This window comes from Equus quagga, chromosome 6, assembly GCF_021613505.1.
Source record: "Equus quagga isolate Etosha38 chromosome 6, UCLA_HA_Equagga_1.0, whole genome shotgun sequence".
NCBI lineage: Eukaryota > Metazoa > Chordata > Mammalia > Perissodactyla > Equidae > Equus > Equus quagga.
Window position 1 is genome coordinate 70,610,624 of NC_060272.1, and position 18,815 is coordinate 70,629,438.

An 18,815-nucleotide genomic window follows, 5' to 3' on the forward strand; every position below is an offset into this window, starting at 1 on the left:
AACCCTGTTATCACCCTCACTTTACAAATGAGTAAGCATCTGTAGTAACTTGCTCAAGAGCACACAGCTTGATTAGAGGCAGAGCTGGAATTCACACTCAAGACAGTACGTTTCCAGACCCCTAATTCCCACACTCTGTGCTCTCCTGAAATACGCCAGCTGACTGACACGACCAGATGAGGCTATACATCGCTAGTGAGGGAGTGTGACTGGGATTCATGAACCATAAACTTCCCTCGTCTTCCTTGGTAATAGATGGATGCTATTCCATCAAGAAATGTGGGGTCTTTACTTTTAAGAATTCAAGTTTGCTGGGCCTGATTCAAGTTAGGAAAGATTTATAGAAAGTTAACAAGGCAAAACAGATATACCACAATGATAACAAAAACCACTTCCCAAAATAAACCCAACAAAATTCTTAAAAATTAAAACTTTGATCTTGTATATAATTCTAAAACATCTATTAAACATATTTTAGTAGTACGTAGGAGGGTAAGAGTAAAAACAATGGAATTCTTAAGTATTTAATTAAATATGAAGAGAATTCTGTTGAGTCACGATATTGACTGGAAATGGCCTATCTTTTAACACACAGTACACTATTTACCTGGATTTATAACCTTGGAAAGCCATTTAATCTCTTTCTCAGTTTCCTTATCTGTTCCATATTAATATAATTTGGAGTTGAGGGGAACGTCAATAAGAACATGCACAGAAGCCGAATAGTTATTTGAACTAATGCTGCCTGACAGGGAGCTATTTTCTTTTGTGTTAAATTATAGTACTGAGCTGCATTTAATAGCTTTTAATCAAATATAAAACATATTTTATGAAAAATTCTTCAAAATTATTATTACCAGTTCTACCATCACTTTCTACTTTTATCCTTACTTCCCTTGGTCCAGTTCAAGTTCCACTCTGACTTCCAAATCTCTCATTATCACCAGAGTCATATCATAGGTATAGTTACAGTGACAGTTTTGACTGGAGACCAGCAAGTTTACAACACACACACACACACACACACACACACACACACACACACGAGTTCATTATAGAAATAAAAGCAACCAAAAGAGAAAAAAGTAGACAACCATTTTTCCATTGTCACAGCTGATGAATATAGGGATTGATATATTAATTATGCAAAAATGGCTAATTTCCTCTTCTAAAATTAAAGGTAGAAATTTAATCAAGAGCATTTTTAAAAATGTTCAATCTTTTAGGTATTTTAAAGTCAATTATAAACGATTCCTTAATAAATGAATCTGCTTATAAACTGTCATATTCCTATAAAAATTAATCCAGTATATGAGCATTCCAATTGGAAAAGGAGGAGGTAATTATTTACTTTAAAAGTATTCTTTGCTTTAGAATATGACTTTTTAAGGGAGTTACTGTATAGATAACTTTGAGAAATTTAAAATGTGATCCAGTTTATATGAGACTTTTCAAGAACATATTATTTCATAATACAAGGTATTTAGGGCTTTTTGAGAAGCAAACTTGCAGAAAAAAAATAAAGCAAAAGCTAAAACGCCAAAATTGCTTTTAAAAAAAGTACTGAAAACATTAGTGCAAAGATTGCTCAAACAAATCTGGAGGTTTGTCTAGACTACACAGACTAAGAATTTGTGAGAAAAGAGAGCAAATTTAGGCCACAGCTGAAATTTTAAATTGTGAACACACCCTGTGGTGAGAAATGACAGAAGTGTTGGCTACTGTCTTGGCAGGCAGGTCACGGCCATGGCAGTGCCTGGCCCTCTAACCTTCCTTCAGAATAGATGAGTGTGGTGAACGTAATTGACGTGCAACATTCGTCTAAGAAACCAAAATAGTTTAGGATAGTATCTTAAAAAATCTACTCTAAACACAGAGGGTTTTATGACTGAATATTTTTGTGATGGGAGGTATTACTGAAATTGAGAGTGTATTGCTAAATTCATAAAACATTTATTTGTGCTCCCTAAGGAAAAAAACTCTAGATTTATTCAGAGGAATATAGTGTGATATTTTATGAGGTGGCCATGCAATGAAATAAATTTGACTAGGATAGTTCAAACCAAGTTCACTGGGAGAAGGGCAGTGATGAGGGGAATCTGTTATTACTCTTACTTTTGTCAAAGAAATCCATGGTCCAAGTCATAGATTCTAAAGACATTTTTTTAAAATCAAAAAGTCAGGTGAACAAGGGGCCGGCCTGGTGGCACAATGGTTAAGTTCACAGGTTCCGCTTTGGTGGCCCGGGGTTTGCCAGTTCAGATCCTTGGTGGGGACCTGCGCACTGCTAGTCAAGCCATGCTGTGGTAGGCATCTCACATATAAAGTAGAGGAAGATGGGCATGGATGTTAGCTCAGGGCCAGTCTTCCTCAGCAAAAAAGAGAATGATTGGCAGCAGATGTTAATTCAGGGCTACTCTTCCTCAAAAAAAAAAGTCAGATGAACAAAAATTTATTTTTAGAATGTCAGGATATCTGAAAATTAAAATAAAAAAAAACACTCCAGAGAAAGATATTTTTGCAAAAGTGTTATTTTGGTAATAGCCTATAGGTATAAACATTCTTTAGTAATGCTAACATCAGGAAATAAAACCTAATGTGAAATCAGATAGTTTAGATTATATTCATCTGCTATAACTTTTAGGGAGATTAAAGTGTATAACAAAAATTCCACTAGTGAGATTATAGGGAATGAAAGCTTTAGAAATGAAATGTTATCAACTATCTTTATAAAAGAAAGATAATTTTAAAGAGATACTTGTGTCTTTAAATAGCATGTTCCTTTTAGGTTTATTGAAGGTAGACATCTTCTAAAATTCTGTTCTTATTAATTTAGAGCTGTAATAGCTTGGAATTTAAAACGAATTCATTTTTATTCCCTTCATCCAGCAGCTAAAGGTAGCTATTTAAAATGTGACATTTAATTAAAAAGGAAAATCAACAGTTTATATGAGTCTTTTCAGAAATAAACTTGAGCTGCCTTCTCTCAATTCCTAATACATACACTCTTTCTTGGAAATACCTTATGCAATGTGGAGTCTTCATTAGCCCCTTCATCTTAGCTATGAAATTATTTCACTCCATAAATGATAGTGCTGAATGAATTCACTGAATGACTAAATTATATAACTCGGGTGGTTGTTTTAAAAGTACAATCTATGGAACCCAGGGCACCACATTTTCTTTTCTTCTTTTCTGAAGTTTTGGACAAGGGGGATTTAACATTTTTAGGGTTGCTCCCTGGGTTTAATTTGGTCTCAAGATGGCTGAAGGGTTTACAGTTCACACTTGTCACAAACATTTCTAGAAGTTCCTTTAGTTACTTTCATGTATCTTCTCTATCATTTTCAAATCCTGCTCAAATACTTCATTGTGAATGTTTAGGCAATTAAAAAGGATGCTGTAACTACACGCCACTCTCCTGGTAGAATGAGAAAAATCAACGTAGCTGCGAATTTACAGGGAGTAAGATATCTGGTGGTGAAATATAGCCATTTTGTATTTCCTTAGAATTTACTCTGCTCAGATAATTGCAAAACAGTCAGCTCTCAATTATTCATATCATGAAGAGGAACCTTAATTGTACTTGCCTCTGACCATACTTTCCACTTAAAAGAATTCATACCTGCTTCCACACACGGTTGCTATGGCTTTGAAGCAGCCAGATGCAAGTTGGTAGGACCCTGTGTAGCATCGGTCAATTGCCCAATTAAAAAGATTTATTTGGTCAGGATTAAGTTCCAATAGCAAGACAACAACTTCACAGCCAAGTTGATGAACCTGAATACAGGGAGAAAAGCGATTATTCAAGTTTAATTAAAGATTATTCCAGAGAAAGACACAAAATCAAGCTTAGCTACTATAAGTTGGGTAAGACGAAAGTGAAGACTGAGCATTCATCTTGATTAATTTTTATCCTATGTATTCCTCTTTACTGGGATGCGTTACAACTGAAAACTGAAATGTATAAATGAAATCTGACTCAGTAAATCTGTCGTACAGGGTCTTTCATTCTCGATTTTTAACTCAAAAAGGTGATGAAGACTTTATTTGCAATGTTTCTTTTCATATTTAAAATATTTTTGAAAAATACATGTATTTGGTTAAAAAGTTAAATATACGAAAGGATAGCCTTTATGCACGCAAAGTCTTTTAAGGAAAAAAATCAGAGGGAATATGTTTATAAGGCTTGATTACTAAATATATTGTGTAAAGCTTAGCTGGCAATCTTTTAAAAAGAAATACAGTGTCAATAAACTCTTCTTAATCAGAGACTTGTATAAAAAAGATCATCACACTAGATAGAATTAATAAGATCCTTAATCGATGATTCCTGAAGCTACTGTCAAACACTGGATGGGCACATTTGTCCGCCTGAGGGTTACTGTAAATATGCACTAAGAACATGATTACCCTTCAACCTTGTTCCCAACACAGACACAGAGGAAAAGAAGTTAATCTTGTTAGTTTCCTGTTTTCTTGTTTAACCTGAGGGGTGACTCGGGGGTCATAGGATTTATGAGCTTGTTTTGCAGCAGAAAAAGGATGCCTTTAAGGAAGATATGATCACCAGATAACCAGCCCCCAGTGCCACTGAGGCCTAAAAGTCTGAGTACCCAAGGGCTTATCTGGAATGAAAGAAACGTGGATTTCTCCTTTGTTTCTCTGAAACCCCTCCTCCAAAGCTCCTTAGCTCTATAAAACCCTCTGCTTTCTTCTTTTGTTAACAAGAATTTGAGAGAACCTATCCTCCTGCCTTCTCAGTTTGGCCAATTCAGAACAAACCTTTCTCCATCTGCAAGTACCGTGTCTCAATGAGTGGCTTACTGCCCATCGCACATGAATTTGAGATTAAGAGGTTCAGTATCACTTGGAGGCTATATTCTTCTCAGAAAGTAACATTTTCCTGCCTCCTCCTGGAGTTATCCACTCTCTTGCCAGTTGCAACCAGGTGGAGAAGGAAAGAGTCTGGCTTGCTTTTTTTTTTTTACTACAGGGTGTGGGCCAAGATGGGAGCAATATTCTAAATGGATGGTCAAACATCATCAACCTAATTCCCCATGGGCTGAAGTAATTAGTAGCAGATAAAAGCTGATGATACTATTGCAAAGGATTCAAAAATATTTCATTAAAAAGTTAGTTCAACTTGAAAAGACAATCAGCAAGTTTTCATTGCACTTTCGAAACTTTATACTGAAGTATAAAATAGACAGTATATAATTCACACGTAAATAATGAGTTATCTTAACTGGACACACTAAAGTGAAAAAACCAGACTACCAGCACTTTTGAAGCTTGCCTTGTGTATTCTCTTAATCACTCTCTTTCCTCCTCAAAAGTAACCACTGTCTTGGCTTATACCACTATTGGTTAGTTTGGGCTGTTTTGAACTCTCTGTGAATGGAATTTTACAGTATATAATTTTGTGTCTGTTTTCTCTCACTCAACTTACGTTTGAGAATCATCTACATTCATTAATTTTCATTGTTGTATAGCATTCTAATTTATGATTACTCCACAATTTATTCATTCACTATTGATGAACATCTGGGTTGTTTCCAGCTTTCTACTTCATAACACGGCTTTGAATATTTTTATGTGTCTTACGTTGCACATACTGAATGTATACACAGGAGTGAAATTGCTAGGTTATAGGGTAAGCTATGTTCAACTTTAGTAGATAATGACGATCAGCTTTCCAAAGGGGTTATTTTGGTTTACACTCTCTGTAGCATTGTATGAGAGCTCCTGTTGCTCCATTTCCTTATCTACATTTGGTATTGTCAATCTTTTTAATTTTAGCCATTCTGGTGGATTAGAGGTAGTATCTCATGTGGCTTTAGTTTGCATCTCTCTGATTACTAATGAACTTGAGAACCTTTTCTTATGTTTGTTGGCCATTTAGATAACCTCTTGTAAATTGCTTAAGTCTCTTGCTGATTTTTCTATGAGTGTCTTTATCTTATTTATTTGTTGGAGTCCTGTATATATTCCAGATAAGCATTCTGTTGGTCTTATATTGCAAACATCTTCTTTCACTCTGTGGCTAGCCTGTTCATACTCTTAATGGTGTCTTTTGGTGAATGGAAATAATTAGTCTTTCTTTATGGTTAGTAACTTTTGCATCCTGTTTAAGAAATCTTTCCCTAACCCTAGGGATTAAGATATTCTCCTATATTATTTTCTAGAAACTTTAGTTTTTTAGCTTTCACATTTAGATCTATAATCTAATTTTTTCTTTTTCATGTCTGATATCTTATTTTTTCTATTCTAATGCATTGGCTAGGATCTTTAGCATAATGTTGACAGAAGTGGTGAAAGTGGGCTTCATGGGTCATTTTAATCTCAGGGAAAACTTTCAATATTCACTATTAAGTATGATGTTTACTATAGGTTTTATTTATTTTTTTAAGACACCATTTATCAAGCTAAGGAAGTTCTTTTTTATTCTTAATTTTATTAGGATTTTCTCTCATGAATGGACATAGGATTTTATAAAATTTTTTTTTACATCTATTGAGATGATTGTAAGATATTTCCTTCTTGAGACTCTATTAATATACTAATGAATTGACAGATATTTGAATATTAAATCAATCTTGCAGTTCTTGAATAATTCCAACATGATTATGATGAATTATCTTTTTTATCTATCACTGAATTTAATTTTCTAATATTTTGTTTAAAGTTTTTGTATCTATGCTCATGAATAAAATTGCCTTTTAATTTTCTTTCTTGTTAAATCCTTGTCAGGTTTTAGTCAAGGTTATGCTAGTCTCATAAAATATGTTGGAATATATTTCCTCTTGAGCTGTTTTCCCTTGAAGGATTTATATTAAGTCAATGCAATTTGTTCCTTAATTGTTGAATTTATCCTTAAAGGCATCTGGTCCTAAAGTTTCCTTTGTGAGAAGAATTTCAATTACAGACTAAATTTCTTTATAACTTATATGACTATTCAGATTTTCTTTTCTTCTTGTGCTGTGTTTTTCTAGGAATTTATCTATTTTATCTAAATTTTTAAATTTATCAGCTCAAAGTTATTTCTATGTTCTCTTTTATTTTTAATATCTGTAGCATCTGTAGTGATGCCCTCCTTACATTTCTGATGTTGGTGAAGTGTGCTTTCTCTCTCTCTCTTTATTGGACTTGCTATGGATTTATTAATTTTATTAGTCTTTTAACAAACTCAACTTTTGGCTTAAATACTCATTTCTATTAATTTTTTTCTCTTCATTAATTTCTACTCTTATTGCTATTATTTCCTTCAGTGTACTTTTTTTGAGTTTAATATGCTATTCTTTTTCTAACTTCTTAGGTCATTGGTTATCAGCCTTTTTTCTTTCTAATATATGGATTTATGGCTATACATTTCATTCTAAGCAGAAGCTTTATTTACAGTCCACAAGTTCAGTCTGTAGTATTTTCATTATTCTTCAGTTAAAAATATTTTCAGTTTCTATGTTATTTATTCTTTCACTCACTGGTTATCTGGAAGAGCATTTCTTAATTATCTCTTTATTATTCATTACTAGCTTAATGATTAGAGAATGTAAACTGTGTCATTTCAATCATTTGATCTTTGTGGAGACTTGTTTTATGGCTCAGTTGGTTGTCAACTTTGGTATATGTTAGTGTTTTTTATCCTGATGCATTATATCGTAATGTGAACAACATATAAACCTACACTTCTGTGGCTGATGTGTGAAGAGATTGTGTTACGAACAATGCTTATACACCTCAGTAACCCAGCTGAGGGAGAACAACCAAGACACTTAAAAACAATGTATTTTTGGCCAGTACTTACTCGTAAATCTTGACAAGCCAGAATGTTGTCAAGCCACTTATATAGGTAGCCATCTGGGGAAAGGCCCACGTTGTCAAATACTGGGCCACAGCACAACACTGCTGACATTGCCTGATAACAAAACACAACAAAACCTGGGAATGAAACCTGCAAAGACCTTATGGTAGGCAACTGACTTTATAAAACATAGCTACCAGATTTATAAATGATGAGGGTCTTTGAAAGCAGTTATTTCCACAAGATTTTAAAGGATTCCTCAGGAGATTCAATAAAGAACACCAGATTCCTAATTTTGGCTCTTTTTATAAGAGTTAAAAACCCATAAATTTAACTTCATGGTCATGCAATTTTATGATTATAACAAATCTTTATGACAAAAGAGTAAGATGTTGAAAACAAAATGACCATTTCACAGTATTTATAAATAAACTTACCTTCAGTGATTTCAAATGAATGAATTCTGCATGTAAGATGAATTTAGCTTTTCAAATTTTGTTTTGAGGACAAATATTTGACTAATGTACTGAACTGACAAATTTGACAATATTTGACTAATGTACTACATTGACAACCTATGAAAAATGTGGAAATAAATAATCATGATTCTTAATCAAAGATAAAGAAAATAAAGAAAATAAACTTCAGTTCCTCTGAGGGGAGGATGAAGCAAGAGAAGGTAAGAGAAGGGAGATCTTGATTAACTGTCATTAGTGGGTCCAATGACTACCAGGGCCATGCTTTAAATTAGCTCCATTGAGGCAAAAGTCAACCTGAGATTCAATAACTTCTGGTATATATGACAGAGCTGATATACAGTTAATTTTCTCAAGGAAATTAGACTGTAAGGAATCACGCTTCTGAAAGTTTTGAACAGTCCTAGCAGTGTAGAAATTTATTTTGGGGAGTCTTCTAGGATAGGGGGAGACTAGAAAGGGAATGTGGCTTTTAGCAGGTTTTGAACTTGAGGTAACATATATATATATATCAGGTTGGAAGTTAATTGGCAAGACAACTACTTAAAGGGTAAATAAGCAAAAACAGATAGTTTTCATATAGGAGAAAAATTAGATAAAAGTGGGAGCTTGGAAAAGATTTGCAGCTTGAAATTGTGAGCACAACTGAAATATTTGTATATTTATACATAGCTACCTATCTATGTTTATGTGTATATATTTTGGAATTTTTAAAGTCAGCTTATGTATTTCTATACGTGTGTGTTTATTTGATTTTTTTGCATATGCACTTATATTTTATCATATCATATTATTTATTTTAACCTTATTTATTTAAAGCATGGTTGTCAGTTTAAGGAAAGAGGCCATTGATCTGACAAATGTCATTCAGTGAGGCAAAGGTGACCTACCTTTAAGGCACAGTACTGGTACCTCGTAATCTGATGATTTCTATCACTGTAACGATCCAGAGGAGTGAACATAATGCTGAAGGGTCCTGCCCACTGGCTAAACAAGATGAAAAGATGGTGCCTCAGGCTTTGCTGGGGGAAGAGAAATCTTCGGTGGTGAACTAGAGAGAAAAACACAGAGTTAAGGGTCTGCCAGACTGAAAGTACAGTGAATACAGTTTATGTCACTATTATATATAATTCTTAAGTTTTGGGGAAAAGAATAATTTCATTTCCTAACTCAAGTTTTCTTTAGGCAATGAAACATGTATTTAAAAGTCAAGCTTCATTTTCTTTCTAAGTGTATCCTCTTCCTCTCCTCACGTTGCCGTCACTAGCACCTTGTCTCAGAGCGGAAGCAGAGATAGAAAATGGACTCACAGACACTGTTTTCTAATCGATGTCTAGAAACGGCAACACCTTCTGCTCAGCAGCTGCTTACTCACAAAATGTTCTCTAGACTACTGCTGCCTGGGTTTAGGAAGAACTGTGAAATATAATGTATAGACTGTCTACTTTAAACAGGCATACTTTAACCGAAGAAGTCAACTCAATTTAGGGTCATCAGAGATGAGGAGAATTGGTAGGAAGTAGGTTATATAACATCAAAATAATGAAAAAGTAGAAACAGTTGAGTTGTGGCTTTTTGCAACTATGTTCAAAACTTTTAATTACAGTAATTCATTTTCCCACAAACTAACCAGCTATTTTTCTTCTCTATGCTTTTATTAGATGAAAACGTTTCACACTCATTTGCTCTGTGAAAAAGAATTCTCTCTCAATAATATTTATTAAACTATATAGAATTCTATATAATGTGTTGATTAGAGAGTATCAAGAGCAGAAATACGCTGAGATTACATGTTCATAGATTCGCACAATCAGAGAATGAAAAAAACGAAGCCTCTGTGAATGTTCCCTCTGAATTACTTCCTTCCCATGGAAATCACACAGGTTCATTCTTTAGATGGGAACCAAAACAAAGAATAGAAATAATGACAAGCACAAAGCCAAATTTAATGCCTGTTGTTCCCTTTCCAACTCTGTGCTGAATCACTACAATCTGTTCCCATGTGTATTTCCAAGAAAATTTCGAAACAAATAAACGATCCCATCCCAGATCTGCATACAGTGGGATTAAAGAGGAAAGCTCAGTAATGAAGAACACAAATGGTTTCTCAACCGTGAAAGGTAACTCGCGGTGATGCGTCACTCTACCTGGAACGCACTGAATCAAGTTGGCGACCATCGCACTGAAATGTGCCCGGATATCTTTAAGAATTTCAACTTCTTTGTCATTTTCAGCTTCTAGGAGCATGCGGGTCAGGTCCACATATTCTAAGAACAAAGCTCCAAGGGCTAATGTATCCCGTTCTAAGGCCCCATTTGTGCTGGAATAAAAGGAAATTAAACTTTCAGATGGTTAGTCATTATGTCAAAGTAGCACATGCTTCATGGAAAAGAAGATTCACTGTCAGAATTCACACACTAAATTTGTTCTTGACCTATCTGCAGTGTAAATAGGATATGAAGAAAACCCAACAAGCTTTTTTGGACTTTTCTGAGTAAAAGAAAGAGAGGGAAAGAGGAAAGAAAGAAAGAAAAGAAGAGAGTGACGAAAAGACCAGTTTGGTGAGGAGAGATGAACTTGGTAGAATTTTGACCCTACCTGTCACTTATTACACCAGCATCAGCCAAAAGTTCAAAAATTCGAAGTAACTGTAGCCTTAACAAGTCTCGCCGTTCTCGGCGTTTCTTGTTCTGTGTAGAAAGAGGTAATACCACTTATAGATGCGGGCAAAACAATATTAATTTTGCTTTAGGAAACTGTATTAAAGGCATAATCTAGTCATTTTCCATTTTCTAAGCATAAAAGACAAAACATATTTTTCTTTCTTCCTAATCCTTGGAGAAAATGCTTGCTATTACAGGCTGTAAGAGAAACAGATCATAAGTGGGTCAATAAATATTTATAAGGTGGAAATATTGAGAACTAACAAGCCTCATTTCCTAGATGCTCCCAGCATCTGTGGAGAGCCTGAAGCATCTGAAACAAGTGCAAGGGGATCACGGATGCTAATAATCTTGCCAATTCTGGTCACAAAGGGAATACTGTTTGTTTTTACTCAAACTGCTAAATTTCTCTGCCACTTCTTATATCGTATCTACTATATGGGAAGCTTCTTTTTTAGTCTTATTCTTTTTTTATTTTTTATCCTGCTCCATTATAAAGTTTATTTCTTTCAGAGTTCACTTCAGGGAAGATAATGTTGAGAAAAATGCCTCACATGCCAGATGAAACCAATAATATTCTTTTTTTTTGGTGAGGAAGATTGTCCCTGATCTAACATCTGTGCCCATCTTCGTCTATTTTGTATGTGAGATGCTGCCACAGCATGGCTTGATGAGTGGTGTGTAGGTCTACACCTGGGATCCAAACCTGTGAACCCCGGGCCGCTGAAGTAGAGTGTGCAAACTTAACCACTAATGCCACTGGGTCATCCCCCAAATAATATTCTTGACCATCCAACTCCTTGTAAAAAATAAGCAGACAAACTAAAAACCAAAATTCAATCAATTCAAACCTCCTGCAAAAGAATGTAACATCTTAACATATACATGACTATTTAGTAGTTTTTCTTTCATAAGTTAAGGACAAAATTTTTAAAATAGGAATCATATTATACTAAATATTCAATAAATACTGAAAAATAATGAAGACAAAAAAAGTTAAAATATTAAGATTCATTGTATGTTGAGGTATTTATATATTTTTAGGGGAAACTACTGGCTTTGATTTAAATTCACACCATTGTCCAAATAAACCAAGGTGTTAATTATTTAAATTCAAAATCTTACCTCTGGTCTTCGTTCCAGAGCTTCTTTCATTAATGGATGAAGTTCTTCTACCAATTCTCTACAGAGGAAAAATGTCAGCATTTGGAATTCATTATTATTGACACCAAACTTGTCATCAACTATATGCATTCAATCCTAAATCATCTGTTCTTTTCACTTTGCTTCTGGCATCAAAATTTCTCCTGGCCTCTCCTTTTCCCAATCACATGGTGAACTAGGTATTGGCCTATACTTTGTATTATGGGTCTTAATCTCAGTGCTCCGTATATAATTTTGGCTCAATACATGTTTGCTGACTTGATTTTGATTTTCTGTTCTGGAGACCTCAATGACAAAAAACCCCCATATGAAAAATTAAACAATATTTTGCAAGTGCTCACTAAATTCAGAACACTTTACAGGCTGTGGGACTGAAGATAAATAAAATTAAGTCCCTGCACAGAAGAAATTTTCAGTCTAATTAGAGCCAAAGAGACAGGTGCAATTACTATGGCACTACCTTTGGGATCTGTGCTCAGGGGACTGACTTATAGTTGATTTTAAAATGAAGTCTTTTTGGAATTTCAGAGATAAATTCCTTTATTTGAATTAAATGATAAATACAATTTATGGCAAGTACTATAATAGTGAGGTTGTCATCAAAACCTTTTTTTCTTCTGTAGTAAAAATAAAAGTTTGATCATGTTAATGTATATTTTGTATTATATATATACATACTTCATCTGTCCCCATTATCTGCAGTTCTCAGCCTTATCCTGCTACTCTAATTATTTGTCTTCTTCAGAAAATAACTTCTGAACTATGTCAAAACAGAAAGAATTATGAGATTTAGCATGTTGCTAGGTATTTTGTCTAGAGTCTAGCTCCATGTCTGAAACCTTGTATTTTCTGGTAGTATATTTTGTGCTTTTAGATATCACCCTCCAGGGAAATCCAAGGACAGGAAGGTAAACTCTATGCCCTTCTGCACTGAGAGAGAGAAAGCCTGCATGCCCTTCCAGATTTCTCCAATACAGATGCTAGAATTTCTTCATCAAAGAAATGGAAATACTACTAATGGTCTCTGTCTAATAGCAACCATCTTCTGAATATTTACTACATGCATTTTTACATTTAATCTTCTCAATAAATCTATAGTTTCTATAATTATACCAATTTTTCTTTTTTTATTAGATGGATATGCTTTATTTTTATTTATTATACCAATTTTACATGTGAGAGAACTGAGGCCAGAGACATTAAGTTTTCCAGACCCACGTGCCTAGTAAATTGCACAATCTTACCCACCCCTAGGAATACTGAGATGGTAAAATATGCAAAAGAGCCTTAGGTTCTTTGAGAAAGAAGTTAATTCCAGGAATCGTTATTATTATCTTCTTGTAGGATTTCTGTATGATGTTTTTGTCTTGACTAATCACCTAATAACTAGTAAAACACTGGTTAACTGGCACCCAAGTAGTCAGAACTCACAATTACCTTTTTTAAGGATAAAATCTGACTCTATACATGAATAATGCAACAGATCTTTTTCAGTTGACTCTAGAATACCTCATTAGTCTTTATTTTTCAAATAGTTTCTCAGTGATGCTTGGAGCTTTCCCTTTTCTATCTACATTAAAAACTGTGTTTACCATTTTATTTGTCCTTATAGGCTTTCGTTGCTTAGTTAGTCATCAGAGGCAGCCCAAACTAACATTCTATGATCACTTTTTCAAAGGCTTTGATACTGCCTCAGATGGAACGGTTATTTGATTAAAGTTGTGAAATGAGTAAGGAATCCAGAAAGTGAGATGTGATGGTTCTACTGAGGCAGAAAAAGCACCTTATAGAAAGATCAACCAGTATAACAGAACACCCCGAACCTATCAGTGCTTAACCTTTGAGAGCCCGTTGCATAAAGGGCCAATGAGCAGACACTTATTATTTTGATGTTAAAGTCTCTGAGCAGTGTGGCTAACTGGAGATTGAAACTGAATTATCTTCATTTATAGTTATCTAGACAAAGCTTGCAAGTGAGATAAAATCTGAGAGGTAAAATCAAAGTTGCAATGACTAAAAGCGAAATGCGAGGCAGTTGCAAGGAATGCTTGTTACACGCAGGTCAACCAATGAGGACATAAAAGAAACTGCGTGAAGCCTATAAACTCTCCAGGCACCTGCCAACATGCAAACTCACACTGGATTTAAAAACAGAACTACAGAGCAGCAGCATGCATGAATTTAGAACAACACATTAAGACTACTGTACCTGAAAACAAGGGAATTTGTTCTTCCAAATCCTAAAACTAAGGACTCTGTGATTTCAATGCCCTCTAGTCTCATCAAAGGCACCAACTGCTTTAACAGAACTCCCACCGATGGGGTGCCTATGGCCTGAAACAAGTTGATTAAAAGTGAAAAAGACATAACATGATAACTGAGGCTTCCTTTAATCAAATGGTGATTCCATTATAACAGTTTCAAAGTACTGAACCACATCCCAAGGCACTGCCATCACTTCAGGAAAAAAGAAGAAAAACAAAAATAACCCTTAAGTTTTTATACAGCTTAATGAATGCATTTTTCACCTGAGACACAAATTCTAAAGAACATTTTTATTATAGTAGTCTTCTATTTTTTAAACAACTATTTAAATCTACAAAACCATCTTTAACAAGATAATTTAATCAAGGTATGGTTTAAAGGTGAATACTTTGTGGGGAATGAGAGAAATGTGGTATGCAAGACACAAACCAAACTTCGGGCACTAATAAATATAAGTCTATGGTCTTAAGCAAGTTTCTTAACTTCTCTTTATCTTCAGTTCTTCACTTGTCATGGGGGAATAATAAATTATTCACATAAACGCTCTATGGAATTTAGCAATGTGTAGGATGAAAATCTGATCCCATATACTCCAGATGGCAGGCACAGTGCAGTTTGCACTGTGAACTCTAGACAAACAAGCTAAAAAAAAACCTTACAGAATAATTCTTCTGAAGCATGTCATGTCACCTTGTTATCGTAGCTCACTGTACCATCAGGGGTGGTCGCCATTATTTCTGGAGTGGAAGCTCTTAAGTGTCCAGGGCTCATAATGCTAGGTTTTGCAACTCCAAAACAAAGAATAAGGTAATTTCTCCACAAGGTAACATAGTTGTCTCCGCTGCCGGCAGTGCTGGTTTTCTTGGCATTAATTGGGCTACTAGAAATACAGAGTCGAAAACAAGAGTGAAAAACTAAGTTCTGCACTTCAAAGGTCACTTATTAAATAAAGATCCCAGGAAGTGCTCAAAGAGAGTTGAACACCTGTCTGTCAAGGACTGTCTGTACTGGCAAGAGCTGTGTGGACAGGGAATGCCTGTGCTGGATGGGAAGATGAATAGAAGAACTTTATGGTCATTTTCACTAGTGAGGGTCTAAGATTCTATTCTCAGACACTCATATTGATTATTAGGGGAAAAAAAATCTAACTCTAGACAAGAACTTTTGATCTGTTTTTACTCAATGTGAAGAATTCTGTATTAGGAAGTTCAGAAACTAGAGAGGATTATAATATCCCATCTTGTAAATAAAATGAAAATGTAAGAGGGCAAATGGTAAAACAAGCAGAACAGAGGGAAACATACAGATCCCTTACTTTGGGTCTACCAGAGGCATCACTGACTGGAGCCGAGTGAAGGCATATGGCCAGGCGTAGCTGAGGGCTGTGGGGCAGTGCTTGGGCAAGTTCTCCTGCCGGAGGAAACTGAAGAGGCAGAGCACCCAGGGGTCTTTGACAGACTGAGCGAATATCCAGACGTGGGAAGGGCTCTTCACATCGTAATGGCTATTGACCAGGACTGCGTTCCACTCTACCAACCACTGCAGATCCACGCTGTGGGTCAGCGGTAATGTTGCCTGCAGGTGCAAGAGGCAGGCAATGAGTCAATGCTGAACTGGAAGCTATGTGTCCTCATCATGGCTCAGCCTTTAGGCCCTTTATGGCCCTTCTCCTGCAGTGCTTTTCCCAACCCCCTCTGCAACAGACCAAGCTTTGAATCTGAACCACTCCTCCCACGCCTACCACCAAGGACCTTGAGTGTAGTCATCGCCGTTTCCTGTGCTAAACTGCAAGTGGCTGCAGTCTAGTGTTTAAGGACAGGGGTCATATTTTGTACAGTTTTAATGTCACATAGTACTGTGCATTAGTACACAGAAGGTACTCACTAAATACATGTTGAATATTTATATGACATTAGTTTTAAACTTGACCATGGATTTGCCATTTTAAAATTCTGAAGAGTTGCTAATCTCTGAGATTCAAGAATATGTTTTTACCCTGTAATTAGTATTTTTTTCTTTTAGCCCTGATCTTGTTTCCCCTTACTTGGACAGAAATACCTGCCCTCCGACTTAGGGAGATGGCTAACTGCAATCCCTTTTATGAAGGGCATTCTACTGATGATTTTTGAGGTAAGATACCTACTTATTGTTGTCCCATGATATGAAGCCAAAAATAATACATTCTAATACCTTTTGAAAGATAAGTATAAATATATATAAAACACATAAGTTCTTATATTTCATTCTCTTTTAAGTCCAGAATGTCAAAGTTTAAGAGAGATCAAGTTTGAGATAATCTAGCTGCTGTGCCAGGAGAGATGACTGCCTTTCCGTTTTGCTAGGCATTTAAAGTGATCCATTTTATCTGCTGGGTCTGTGAGTTCCCATGGGGAAGAGAGCTCCACTAGTGGCCTCAATGGTTAATGGGCTGTAAGGGGCACAGTTTGAGCTTTAGAGCCAGAGAGAGGAGATTTCAAGACAGGCTCTGCCCAAAGCCTGTGACCTGGGAAAATTACTGAACATCCCAGAGTCTCTGTCTGCTTAATTTATGGCTTGAGAATGATAATGCTGATCTCACCTAATCTTTGAGATAAGGGATGTAAAAACACCTGGCACAAAGCAGGCACTACCTTCCCCCACTCCTCCTCTCCCCTTTCTGTGCATCTTCCTAAGTGCAGTATTGCTGACCTAGTTACCCTGGCTTAAGATTTTGATTCTGATAAACACAGAACACAATCATGTGAACAAAATATAATCTGCAGGCACATAAGATATGTATGTAAACAATTACATTTGACTCTTCCAGCTCATGTTAAAACAGTTCTAATTTCTAAAAGAAGAAGTAGGACTATTCAATATCACTGTTAAGGTCTGCACTGCCTGGCTAATAGTTTTAGTAATTATGATTATTATTACAACTGTAAACAAGAGCAGGGTTGCTTAAAATAGGGATCTGTGTTCAATCAAAGTTAGAAAAGGCCACGAAAAGTTCACAAATGCCTTTAGGGCTTATATTCATTATAGCTATCTGTCAAATATGTTTGTATTCATTTATAGTTACTTGATAAGAATATGCAAGGGGCATCAGCAATGTGGATTCTGCAAGCAGTCCCAGATCTGCCCTGCCTCTCCTCAGTTATTTAGCTGAAATTAATCCAGGTCCCATTACTGTACTGTACAGCACGAACTTTTAAAAAAAAATCAGATAATTAAAATTAGTTTCAATTTCCCTTCTACTTGTTCAGGAAATTGAAAGCTGCCAATATGCTCTTTAAAAGGAAGAATGTACTTGTGTAGCAGATAAAGCTCTACTAGATTCAGAGTCCAAATAGGGTCAAGTCTGGGCCCTAACACTTCCTTCTGTGACGATGGCCCTGCCCTTTAACGTTTTTGAGTTTCAATACCTGTGTGTGTGAGGGTCAAAAAAGATAATAAATGTGAAAGCCCCTTGTAAACCATAAAGTCACATAAATATAAGCTACATATAGGGTTAAGTGTAACAAATAAAGTGAATTAATTTTCTTAAAGATTCCTGAGCAATTCTTCTTGAAACTGCAGTATGCAAAATATTATCTATATTTCTAAGGCTCAAATTTTGTTTGAAATTTATCTGAATGTCTCCCAAGTTAGTAATTGAAAGCTAGTCTTGTTTTCATAAGTACTTTTGTGTCAGTTTATTAATCTGACATAAAACCCCAGAATTCTTCCACATCATTTTATCTCCCTTTTTCAGATAGCTCCAGAACTTGTACTTAAGAACTATCAGCAATGAGGATCAAATGTGTACTTACTGAATCTGAAACTGCTACATGAATAAAACTTTCGAGAATGGAAGAACTTAGCTGATCCATGACATCAATCATAGGCCTGTCATCATCCTGTACAAAGGGGAGGTGATTATTCTCCATGGGAAAATGAATCCTTCCCACCCACCCCACCGCCTTTGTGTAGTACATGAAGCAGAACAGTTTGCAAGATAGTGATAAGGGTTTTCTCACAGAAAAGTGAGTGCCAAGATGGTGAAAGGTAATGGACAAAACTCCCTGGGATTCTGAGTTTAGTCTTTCAAGTTTCAGTGGAAGATAATTAGAGCTCCAATTTCACATTGTACTGAAAAGACATGCATCTGAATTTCAAAGACGCATAGAGATACACACAGGAATCTAAATACCAGTACCATACGTTATTCCCTAATGTATTCATGTTTCCATTAATTTGAAGGAATGGGAACCCTGTAAGAATATGCTTTGCCAGACCACTAAAATGCTAATTACTTAGGTCACTGATCTGTTAAAATAACTGATAAATTGTTGACTGTGATTGAATTTTAGTCCCAAAGAAATTGCATTGGAGATCGACCACACAGTCTCTGCAGCAGCTGTGTTGTGTATAGCTATTTGGTGAAAGAAGCAAATTGGAAAGAGCATAAAAGAAAGTATCTTA

General features: G+C 35.5%; 1 protein-coding gene across 9 annotated transcripts in view; it reads right to left on the reverse strand.

Annotated features, from left to right (window-relative positions):
• The window catches only part of FRY (FRY microtubule binding protein), a 401,426-nt gene that overhangs the window by 90,490 nt on the left and 292,121 nt on the right, over positions 1-18,815 (reverse strand). For all 9 annotated transcript variants that reach the window (XM_046664270.1, XM_046664266.1, XM_046664264.1 and 6 more), the window contains 10 exons: positions 18,164-18,250; positions 15,688-15,947; positions 15,063-15,252; positions 14,317-14,441; positions 12,069-12,126; positions 10,879-10,970; positions 10,428-10,600; positions 9,171-9,331; positions 7,808-7,918; positions 3,626-3,780 (listed from right to left, as the gene is read on the reverse strand). In XM_046664270.1, coding sequence (XP_046520226.1) covers positions 3,626-3,780; positions 7,808-7,918; positions 9,171-9,331; positions 10,428-10,600; positions 10,879-10,970; positions 12,069-12,126; positions 14,317-14,441; positions 15,063-15,252; positions 15,688-15,947; positions 18,164-18,250 — 1,412 coding nt within the window. The remainder of the gene's footprint in view (positions 1-3,625; positions 3,781-7,807; positions 7,919-9,170; positions 9,332-10,427; positions 10,601-10,878; positions 10,971-12,068; positions 12,127-14,316; positions 14,442-15,062; positions 15,253-15,687; positions 15,948-18,163; positions 18,251-18,815) is intronic.